This window comes from Euprymna scolopes, chromosome 16 (genome assembly GCF_053919585.1).
Source record: "Euprymna scolopes isolate OS-2025 chromosome 16, ASM5391958v1, whole genome shotgun sequence".
NCBI lineage: Eukaryota > Metazoa > Mollusca > Cephalopoda > Sepiida > Sepiolidae > Euprymna > Euprymna scolopes.
Window position 1 is genome coordinate 106,383,255 of NC_136497.1, and position 12,633 is coordinate 106,395,887.

At 42.1% G+C, this 12,633-nt stretch overlaps 1 protein-coding gene across 2 annotated transcripts in view; it reads right to left on the reverse strand.

Moving 5' to 3' along the window:
* The window catches only part of LOC145296039 (diacylglycerol kinase theta-like), a 1,210,689-nt gene that overhangs the window by 34,714 nt on the left and 1,163,342 nt on the right, over window positions 1-12,633 (reverse strand). For both annotated transcript variants that reach the window (XM_080142083.1, XM_080142084.1), the window contains one exon: window positions 10,742-10,871. In XM_080142083.1, the coding sequence (XP_079998209.1) occupies window positions 10,746-10,871 (126 nt within the window). In that variant the 3' untranslated portion in view covers window positions 10,742-10,745. The remainder of the gene's footprint in view (window positions 1-10,741; window positions 10,872-12,633) is intronic.

Below are 12,633 nucleotides of genomic sequence, written 5' to 3' on the forward strand. Positions count from 1 at the left end.
TTCCCCTCCGGAACACTAACCGTCCTATCTGGTCCTTTCTTAGTTGGAGCCCTAACACAGCTCCTCCCTCCAACGATTCCGGGCGTTTTGCAATTAGCCCAAAGCTGTTGAGGTGTTTTACTACGTCCTCCGCAGTTGTTACCGTCTCATTCACCAAAATATCATCAATGTAGGAACTGGTGGCTCTTCTGACTGCGTCCTCCTTGCTTAGCACCGTTTTGAGGATAACTGCCATGATTTTTGGTGCAGAATTCAGGCCAGAACCCAACCTAGTCAGGCAGTATGTTCGGCCCTTATATCTGACCAGCTGGTATTTCCAGAATTCCTGTGAAATGTGGATCTGTAGGTATGCAGATTTTAAATCCGCAATCATCGTAACCTTCTGAATCTGCCTCCACTCTCGCATGGTCTCTCCGCACACGTCCATCACATCGCCTCCCGTGTGACATGCAATGTGTATGTTCAGCTCCCTGAAGTCCAGTACTGGCTGAACTTTTTGTTTTGTGGGCTGAACAACCGCCATTAACGGCAGCACACCTTCCACCTTCTCCGTCCATGGTCTTAAAATCCCCTCTGAGATCCATCGGTCCATCTCCTTCTCAAATTCAACTCTTGTGCCTCCTCGCAACGTATGCTCGTAGCATTCCACTCTGTTGTTCAGTATGGGAGGTTCTCTCTTCCATGGCCACTTGACTGTCCATTTCTCACCATCAAAGTGTGCAGAGAAATCTTGGTCCTCTATCGTGCAACTTTTGTCTGACCGGGCCGTTCCTGTGACACCTTTTTCGAATTGCACACCTGTAGCCCCTTGATGTCCTCCAAATTTCACGGAGTTCCTATATACCGTAACGCCCCCTAGTCGAGCAATTGCGTCCATCCCACATCGAAACCCGTGACAATTTTGTTAATAACAATCGCCTGGATTGTTAGTGACATCCCACGTACCATCAAGCGAACGATACTTGTGCTATTGCACTTCAGCTCTCTGCCGTCAACTGCCATAATGCTGCTGGTTCCATTGCATGTGTCAACCATGTCTTTGGTGACAATTGTTGAAGTACAGCCCATGTTGACAAGGGCTTTTGCACTTCGTCCATTTAGGGTCACTTCTACTTGTGGTGACATACCCTGAAGCGCCTTTATCGAATAAGTGGGGTAGCCACCGGCGCAGTGGCTTCCCCCTGTTCGTTTCCCTGGGGACAGAATCTGCTGATGTGGTCGACTTCCCCACAGCGGTAACCCGTGACTTCTGGCTTTGGCTCCCTGCACTCCCTCGCCATATGGGGGCCTTGGCATCGGTAGCATCTGCCAGAGAACCTGGGTCTCTGCCACAGTCCTCTCTGCTTTTCGTCCTTCACAATTTCCTGCTGCAGTTTGCTTCGTTGAGCGACAGCTACGATTCCCTGCTCACTCTCTTTTTTCCTGGCCAGCACCCTAGCCTGTGTAATCAACTCCGCCACCTCCATAGTATTTACACCGGACAGTTGCTGCAGAGCTATAGAAATATGGTTCGGGAACCCATTGATAAAGGCCATCTTAACCATCTGTCGACGGCCTCCCCATTGAATCCTGCTAGTCCCGTCAACCTCCTGATATTGTTGGCATAAACATCGACAGGCTCTCCGGTCCACACCATACGGCTTAGTTTGCCATATGCCACAAACGGTCCTTCGGTAAATACTTCCTTCAACTTTTCCTCAATGGCGTCAACAGACAGTCGATCCTCCTCCCGCATCTCCAGATATAGGGCCAGAGCATCACCATCAAGATACAGCGGTATCAAGCTGGCTACATCCGCGATGTCCCGCAACTTAGCGACAAGTTTAACCTTGGTCAGCCAGGTTATAACATCTCCCTCTCCAGAGAACATCTTAAGCATTTCACTGCTGATCCTTTTTGCTTCCATAATTCCCGCCGAAATAGCTTGTAGTGAAGTAGAAAAAAAAAAGAAATTTAAAAAACATATATAAGACACAGCTGTTCCTTCCAAAAGGTTGAGCTCTTCAACGTCCGAAAATAATTCACCGTCACAAAAATAATTCACCGTCACTTCTTCCAACCGTCGTTTCACTCTCTGCGCTCTTCACCCTGCTTAAAAAAAAGTACCGTTTATATGCTGCCCATTTCTCCACTTATGCAAATTGACTATCAACCAGAGCCATCTAGTTTTCCATTTCTCCAAACAGCCAATTTGCAAAAGGGGGACAACCACAGCAACAGAACTTTTCATAACAATAAAGCAACAGAAGGTTTCATAACAATAAAGCAACAGAACTTTTCATAACAATAAAGCAACAGAACTTTTCATAACAATAAAGCAACAGAACTTTTCATAACAATAAAGCAACAGAACTTTTCATAACAATAAAGCAACAGAACTTTTCATAACAATAAAGCAACAGAACTTTTCATAACAATAAAGCAACAGAACTTTTCATAACAATAAAGCAACAAAACTTTTCATAACAATAAAGCAACAGAACTTTTCATAGCAATAAAGCAACAGGACTTTTAATAACAATAAAGCAACAGAACTTTTAATAACAATAAGCAACAGAACTTTTAATAACAATAAAGTAACAGGACTTTTCATAACTGTAGAGAATAGGAACGACCATTAAGACGGGACACACAAAAGAGTGACACCGTCGTCTGATTAGTAGTATATATAGAGCACGCACGCACCGGAAGAAGAACGACGACTACGACGATAGTCAACTCTGAAACTTTACATGGCGCTACGAACAGGATTTATTTTTCAACATAATTTCTTTTGCACGATTTTTGGAGTATAATGGCGTCAGGACAACGCGAGGACGGCCAATACATGCAGTTGATTCAACAAATAATAAATCTGCAAAGAGAAAACAATGAGCTTCGCGGAGGGAGTGCCTAGAGTCGGTCTAACACCAAGAAACCAGACCGGCCACGTATCGAACATGGATTCACCGACGCGGACTGGGCGCTTTTCATCGACTCGTGGGTCCGATACAAACAAATGTGCGGCCTTACCGACCCCGTGGAAATCCGCAATGAACTAAGGACAGCCTGCTCAAATGAGGTAAATAAACTTTTATTTGACTTAGTTGGGCCTGAAACCCTCAATTCTGTCACAGAGGAACAACTCTTAAGGCATATACAGTTCATTGCGGTGAAAGGTCTACACCCGGAGGTGCATAGACATAAATTTCATAACATCAGACAACAGACGGGGGAGGGACCCGCACAGTTCTTGGCAAAGCTTCGGTCCCAGGCACGGTTTTGCAATTTCACGGTTCTGTGCCCCAACGAGAACTGCCGGCAAGCCGTAAACTATTCGGAGGACATGGTAGCTGGCCAACTCGTAGCCGGTCTGGCAAATGTAGAGTACCAGTGTAAATTGCTGGCCGAAGCAAATATTCTAACCACTGTGGAGCAGAAGCTTCACAGGCTGGTTAGTTTAGAAACTACAGAGACGTCTGCTCCTCAGTTGCAACGAGGCTCAGAGGGACACTCGACTTTTGGCCTACTAACAACCGAGAAAAAACCATCTCGGAAGGAGCAGCCGCTCAAAACCCCTCAGAATAGTCCTTGTGAAGGGTGTGGTAGGACCTCACACCCCAGTGGGTTAAAAGGGCGGAAGAACTGCCCGGCGAGGGGGATAAAATGTTTTAATTGTGGCGTCACAGGCCACTTACAAAGAGTGTGCCGGAAACAGGAGAGGTCGATGGCGGAGTCAACAAACGATGCCACACGTCAATCGAATATTTTCGGCAGCAGAATGGAGGGGGTACCGGCATGTTACAATCAAAAAGGTAGAATAGCAGCAGTGCCACACCTTGCATGGAGCAGTGGTGGGTTCAGGAGAAGTCCCCCTGAGCCACCACCCTCATTAATGGTCGATGTGTCCCTGATACCAGAGTCCCAGGCTAAATTCAGGTGCGCTTTGGATAAGGGAGTAAGCCGTCGAAAACACCGCATCCAGGCCATTGCAGATACCGGTGCCCAGACGTGTTCGAGTGGCCCAGAAATATTGAAAATATTAGGGTGCACCAGCAGGATCCTGATACCTACCACCCACAGGATACGGGGAATCACAGACGAACCCCTAGATATCAAGGGGGTGGTCCTGACTCAGATTAAGCTCGGTCAGAAGGAAACGCGACAAGTGGTCTACGTTTCAGAAAACATGTCAGGATTCTACTTGTCAGAATCGGCCCTCAAAGACCTAGGAGTAATCAATCGCGACTTCCCGCATCGAGTATCAAAGGCCGATTTATCGGCTTCAGAAAGTGGGACAGCACCGTGTGGATGTCCGAAAAGAGAATCCGTCCCGGACAAGCCAGCGAGAATCCCGTTTACCCCCACTGGAGATAATAGGGAACGGTTAGAGAAGTGGTTACGTGAACACTTTAAGTCCAGCGCATTCAACACCTGCCCCCATCAACCGTTACATGTTAGGGAGGCCGCTGGATATAACTTTTACCCCGGGGGCGAAACCATCGGCCATACACACACCCATTCCAGTCCCTCATCACTGGAAGAAAAGGGTAAAGGATGATTTGGATCGAGATGTTGCGTTGGGTATTATCGAACCGGTACCAGCAGGCACACCTACGATCTGGTGTTTGAGGATGGTAGTCGCTCCAAAGAAAGACGGGTCACCAAGAAGGACGGTAGACCTACAAAAATTGAATGCAGCAACGATGAGAGAGACTCATCACACACCGTCACCTTTTAATCAGGTGTCCGTGGTGCCTGCCCAAACCAAAAAGACTGTCTTAGACGCATGGAATGGGTACCATAGTCTGCCACTCTCCCCAAAAGCCCGGGACGCGACCACGTTCATAACGGAATGGGGTCGTTATCGGTATCTCAGGGCTCCCCAGGGTTTTCACGCATCCGGGGATGGGTACACGCGCCGGTTCGATGACATCACAGCTGACATGCCTCGAAAGACCCGGTGTATAGACGACACACTCCTATGGGACAGGTCCTTAGAATTGGCTTTCTGGCATACTGTGGACTATATTACCCATTGTGGTAAAAGTGGGATAGTCTTTAACCCTGACAAATTTCAATTTGCTGACGATGAAGTTGAATTTGCCGGCTTTGTGATAACCTCGGACGGCGTGAAGCCAACTAAAAAAATGACGAAGGCTATTCTCAATTTCCCGACCCCAACGAGCATTACTGGTATCAGGTCCTGGTTTGGTTTAGTTAACCAGGTGTCGTATACATTTGCACAGGCCGATATAATGGCCCCTTTTCGAGAGTTGCTGCGGACAAAGAACCGTAAATTTTACTGGGATGACACATTGAATAGACTTTTCGAAGAGTCGAAGAGGAATATCATTCAGAAAATCGAAGAAGGGGTGAAAACCTTCGATATGAACAGAGCGACCTGCCTTTCAACCGACTTCAGTAAGGTTGGCATTGGGTATTTTCTGTTCCAGAAGCATTGCCAATGCCCAACGGAATTAGGTCCCAACTGTGGTAAGGACCACTGGAAGATGATTTTAGCTGGGTCTCGCTTCACGAAAGATGCAGAATCTCGTTATTCCCCTATAGAGAGGGAGGCTCTAGCGCTGATTTATGGCTTGGAGTCTTGTAGGATGTTCATCCTGGGATCCCCAGACCTATTGGTCACCGTGGACCACTAGCCCCTAGTGAAAATTTTCCCGGATCAGATCCTGAAGAATATAAAAAATCCCCGCCTGTTCTCATTCAAGGAGCAGTCGTTGATGTACAGGTTCCAGATTAGGCATGTTCCTGGGAAACTCAACGCAGCACCGGACTGCACATCCCGATACCCGGCGCCGTCAAGACACAGCAGACTAAAGGGCACTGACACTTCCCAGCAAATCGAGGGGAGTATACAAGCATCCATCATAGCTACATATGCACATGACCCAAAGTTCCGAGCGATCACCTGGGATAGGATAGTCGCAGCTGCAGCCTCCGATGAGAAGTGCCGAACGTTGGCGTCATACATTCAAGACGGGTTCCCAAGGTCACGCCACGAACTACCACCAGAAATCCGGCAATTCTGGCCGATGGCAGACCAACTATATTGTCTGGAAGGGGTACCCATAAAAGGGGACAAAATTTTGATACCAAAACGGCTTAGAGCCGAGGTGTTAGAGGCATTACACTCCGCCCATCAAGGGGCGAATGGTATGTTAGCTAACGCCAGACAACGGTTATTTTGGCCTGGTTTAGACGCCAGCATCCGACAAACAAGGGCGCAATGTCGGAGTTGCAATTCGATCGCCCCATCCCAGCCTAGGGAACCACTAATGCCACCATAAACCCGGAATTCCCATTTCAAAAGACAGTCACTGACTTGCTAGATATGCACGGGAAAAGTTACATGGTATACGCGGACCGATATACCGGTTGGATTGAGGTCGCACCACTACCATCAGGAAGGGCTGCAGCGGTGTGTAACGCCCTGAGGGTTTGGTTTTGCACATATGGTGCGCCGGAGGAAATATCATCCGATGAAGGGCCACCATTCGATTCACTAGAATACAAATCGTTCCTAGAAGCCTGGGGCGTAAAAAGGCGCATATCATCTGCACATTACCCCCAGAGTAATGGCCGAGTTGAACTGGCCGTAAAAACGGCCAAAAGAATGCTGATGGACTGCGTTGATGGCTACGGACACCTACATCATGATCGGGCAGCATGGGCGATGATGACTCATAGGAATACACCCAGTCAGGACCTTGGATTGTCGCCGGCGGAAATACTATATGGTCGAACAGTAAGGGGCCATTTCCCCGCACTTCGCAAAAAATACTGCATCCACAAGTGTTGGACGGAGACCAGAGATTTGAGAGAGAGGGCGATGGCGAAAAGGCACATACTTAACAAAGAACAGTACGACATACACAGCCGCCCCTCCAACAGCTCCGAGTCGGCGAGTCTGTGCAGGTGCAGAATCAGGAGGGACCAAATCCACGACGATGGGCGAAAACTGGGAGAGTCGTCGAGACAATGGGTAACAGGCAGTACAGGATACGGTTGGATGGTAGCGGCAGGATCACATTACGCAATCGCCGTTACCTCAGGAAAATCAAACCGGTCATGGATACGCCGGAGTATACACCCACTCAACAACCCCATCAACCACCTCCCCAAACACCAAGAAGGGAGGACAGCAAACCACCGTGCAACATGCATGAGATGATGGAGGTGGAAGAAGCTGATTGTGACACATCAGCAACAGATATGGAGGTGGACCAAGATCCGATCAACCACAAGCCAATGCAGACGAGTCCGGTCCCACGACGCAGCATGAGGGTAACACGAGCACCAAGGCCACTTTCCCCTCAAATGCAAGGACCAACTCACTACTACACGGAATTCTCCAGTCACATGACCACAAAACGACGGTAGTGTGGTCACATGGTGGGGGGAGGGCATGTAGAGAATAGGAACGACCATTAAGACGGGACACACAAAAGAGTGACACTGTCGTCTGATTAGTAGTATATATAGAGTACGCACGCACGCACCGGAAGAAGAACGACGACTATGACGATAGTCGACTCGGAAACCTTACAATAACAATAAAGCAACAGAACTTTTCATAGCAATAAAGCAACAGAACTTTTAATAACTATAAAGCAACAGAACTTTTAATAACAATAAGCAACAGAACTTTTAATAACAATAAAGCAACAGGACTTTTAATAACAATAAGCAACAGAACTTTTAATAACAATAAAGCAACAGGACTTTTCATAACAATAAAGCAACAGGACTTTTCATAACAATAAAGCAACAGGACTTTTCATAACAATAAAGCAACAGGACTTTTCATAACAATAAAGCAACAGAACTTTTCATAACAATAAAGCAACAGAACTTTTCATAACAATAAAGCAACAGAACTTTTCATAACAATAAAGCAACAGAACTTTTCATAACAATAAAGCAACAGAACTTTTAATAACAATAACGCAACAGAACTTTTCATAACAATAAAGCAACAGAACTTTTAATAACTATAAAGCAACAGAACTTTTAATAACTATAAAGCAACAGAACTTTTAATAACAATAAAGCAACAGAACTTTTCATAACAATAAAGCAACAGAACTTTTCATAACAATAAGCAACAGAACTTTTAATAACAATAACACAACAGGACTTTTCATAACAATAAAGCAACAGAACTTTTCATAACAATAAAGCAACAGAACTTTTCATAACAATAAAGCAACAGAACTTTTCATAACAATAAAGCAACAGAACTTTTCATAACAATAAAGCAACAGAACTTTTAATAACAATAACACAACAGGACTTTTCATAACAATAAAGCAACAGAACTTTTCATAACAATAAAGCAACAGAACTTTTAATAACAATAAAGCAACAGAACTTTTCATAACAATAAAGCAACAGAACTTTTCATAACAATAAAGCAACAGAACTTTTCATAACAATAAAGCAACAGAACTTTTCATAACAATAAAACAACAGAACTTTTCATAGCAATACGGCAACAGAACTTTTCATAACAATAAAGCAACAGAACTTTTCATAACAATAAGCAACAGAACTTTTCATAACAATAAAACAACAGAACTTTTCATAACAATAAAGCAACAGAACTTTTCATAACAATAAAACAACTGGACTTTTCATAACAATAAAGCAACAGAACTTTTCATAACAATAAAGCAACAGAACTTTTCATAGCAATAAAGCAACAGAACTTTTCATAACAATAAAGCAACAGAACTTTTCATAACAATAAAGCAACAGAACTTTTCATTACAATAAAGCAACAGGACTTGGTAGTTATTAGTCTTTCTTGCCATTGAAATTACACAGAGTTAGGCATTTATCTCATCATTTAATGCAGCTCTTGAAACTATTTTGTAGAACACCCCAGGTTGATCTTCCAACCACGTGACTTTATAATATATCATCTGGGAAACGTTTTCCTTTCAAAAAACAACTTCATGACTGATAAAAGTTGGAAATCATAGGGTGCAAGATCAGAAGAGTAGGGGAACAAGGAAGGATTTTATAGCCACACGTCCATGCTTCTGATCTGGCAAGATGCATGTTGTGAACTGGAGCATTGTTATACATGGGGGAGGATACGTTTGCTGATTCTGCTCTCCCTCTTGATTTGGATAACGTCTCTTAATTTCTTCAAAAGTGAAGCATAGTAGTTTCCTATAACTATGCTACTCTTTTCCAGAAAATCTACCCTGGTCCCAGAAGACTGTATGTACTTTTGCCTTCTTTAGAGATGCTGAGTTCCAAGTGCTTCCACTGCATTGCCTTCGGATCATAGTGATAGATCCAGGTTTCATTCAGTGTAATTAGTCTTTTGAAAAACTATGACTTATCTTTTTGGAACATCTCCAAAATTTATCTTCAAGAACTCAACATGTTCTTGCATCTTGAAAGATGTCAGCAACCTGAGAATCCGTCTAACAGATATTTTATGCATATGATTATGAATGATAGTTTCCACAAACCTTGAACTAATCTTGACCTCCTAGGTTATTTAGAATATCAATCTTCCAAAATGACAGCCATAACTTAACTGACGTTTCATCAATGGCATAGTGGGTGGGTGGGCAGATCTGGGAGCTGTTTCTACAGATTACTGGCCATGTTATAATTCATGAAGTCAGCATTTTACAAGGTCATGTGATCGGGCATCATCCTATGCTTTTTTCATTTCATCAAACATTTTCTGTAGTGTGTGTCCTTTAAATACAAAAACTGGATCATTGCTCAACACTTATCAGGTTCCGTTTCACACCTGACTCTGTTCAAACAACTGTAAATCAGAAACAGCTATTAGTTCAGAGCTGTAATTTACCACATAACCCATATGAATAGAAATCACTGCACATGCAAGATTTAAGCTAGATGAAATAACAGAAAGTGCATTAATTATTGAACGCTTTTTGTATCTCTAAAAAAGTCTTTTGGTGCATGTTGGTATGGGAGAACTATGGATGTTGAGTGTTTCTTCTTGGGAGGTGGGGAGGCTGACGTTGTGGCCTGTATATCTTTCTCTCAACTAATTGAATTGGTGTCAATTAAAAACACTAGATTTATGTATCAGATTGTAACAAAAATTTAGTCCACTGTTCATGACTCAATAAAAAGCACAATAGATTTATTTAATCATTAATAAAGGTTTTCTTCTTTAATATTTTTTAATCTATCAATTTTTTAAAAATAAGTATTGATTCACTCAAAGGACTTTGCAAATTTTTAAAGAGATAATAATCTGTTGATACAGTATTTGGAGAATATGGTGGATGATGAACAATTTTTAAGGCATATTTTTGTGTTTTTTTGTTGTGCAGTGTTATCCTTCATCATATTAATGCCAGACATAAAAGTGCATGAAAACCTAAATATTTCAAGAAAAATATGGCTGGAAAATTCATCCATGAAATGTGATACAGAAATTCACATGCAAAATGTGTTTTTCTTTTATTACTGTAAATGAAAATAAAAATGGAGAAAAATTCAGATGGTATTTTACTGAAACTCAGATACAAAAAGACAATTTTATATGAAAAAAAAAGAAGCAATCATAAAGAAAAAAAAAATGAATATTTTTTAATTCTGCATTTTTTTGTAAATATTTTTATTATTTGAACTTTTAATTTATGAAATCAGTTGTGTCTTCAGTGTAATTTTTTAGTTTTCTTAAATTGAAACAAACAAATTTACTGAAATGGTTTTTGTTCTTTTTAAATAAACTTACTTTGTTAAAGTGGCTTGTTCTCCTCATTGGGAGACTGGGTCGTTTTAGACTGTTCATTATCAGGGAAGAAAATACTTGGTTCTGTGTTACGGCGCTTGATTTTATTCTTACTTTTCTTCAACATAGTAGCCTGGCAAATGGAAAGCAATAAATGATTAGAGAATCTATTCAAAATGGCAGAATTATTTCCCCTAAAAACAAGAAAACAGTGCATCAAGAACATAAACAGCAACATACCAACATCCAGAGTTAAGTCCCTTGAACTGTATTCACGTTATCTGTTAAATGAGACTGGCTAAAATGTTCTAATGTTCTACTTTGAGAAAAATAAATAAATTAGAAACCAAATTCAGTTTCTTTCTGACCTTGAATCTATCTGGACAGGTCTAGACTAACTATATTTTCATTTTGTTTTATATTGCTTACACTGGGTTGTCAGATTTTGCTTTTGGTGGCAGTTTAGACAAGACTCAACAGACAAATAATAATATCAGTTTGGCACTTTTCTACTATGCAAAATAATTTCCAGATAATGTCAAAGTCGTATTTATTTCAAGAGCATTCTCTATGTGTTTGCCTCTCACAATTCATGTTTATTTCTATTGTAACATTCACATAGAATTTTGTAATAAATTCAATCTCCAGAACTATTTGTCAACCAATTATATTACTTTTTATTCCACATATATACTAGTATGGACTTTGAAAACTTAAAACATATATATACCAACATGACTGGATGAGATCTGAGGCAAGTAAAAAAACTCAGCTTGTTATATCTTGCGTGGGTGGAAACATTATATCAGTCGCAAACTTTCAGTACAAGCTAATTCCTTGTTATCTAATAATCAAATGCAAATGACAGGCGAGCATTCAACATTTGGCTTAATCCTTAATTTTAAGGCATTTCACCAGATTCGAGTGTCCGAATGGTTAGAACAATTAGAGTTGGTGTGTAAAATGTGCGATGTTCACAACGTTGAGCATATTCTACCACTTAGACTAAGAGGTGAGGATTTGCGAGTATACCAATGATTAACCTGTGACCAAAGGGAGGATTTAAAGCAGATAAAACAAGTTCTCCTCGTATCTTTTACGCCAGACCCTTTTGTTGCATTTGACAAATTTGTTTCTTGTCGTTTGTGCTCTGGGAAAAGTGTGGACGAATACTTAGGTTAACTACAAGACCTGGCATGTTTGATTGAAGAAACCCCTTCTGACCAGAAGGGGTAGAGGTAGGTGAGTTTGTTGCTGTGGTGGCCATATGATGTAAAGTTCTTCCTCGTGTGCCTGTGGACCCACCATCAACCCCAGCAGGACCTACATTCAATGATCAACAGGACACAGTTGCAGTGCAGTGCCACAAGTGTAGAGGTCCCAATCACTTTGCCAGAGACCGTCGGAAGTCTATTATCGATGCAAACAAGGACATGTCACATCGAGGTGTTCAGACAAGGGAGGCCAGCACTACTCTCTCCCCACATAAACTAGAAAAAGTGCTCCCCATAATAAAGGCAAAAATCAATGGGATAGATTGGATAGCATCAATGCATTCCGGATTATGAGTGGGTTGTTGTGTCAAACCTAAGTCAGTAAAAATATAATTCTCATGGCGTCAAATATAAGTGTTATAAGTATATGTGTTGATATCATAAGTTTAACAAATAACCAACAGAAATCCTTTGAAGACTGACATAATACTAAACAAAAAGCCATTGGAAATGGACATCATCAAGAAACTCAGTGGTATGCATATCGATTAAGGAGGCAAGGTACATTTTGCTGAAGTGACTCTTGCTCTGGGTGCGACACTAGAAAGCCTGACTTTTGCACAGAGTTCTACCAACACACTAAATCTTGGATGGTGTTGTGGAAGCAGTAAGGTCATCAGT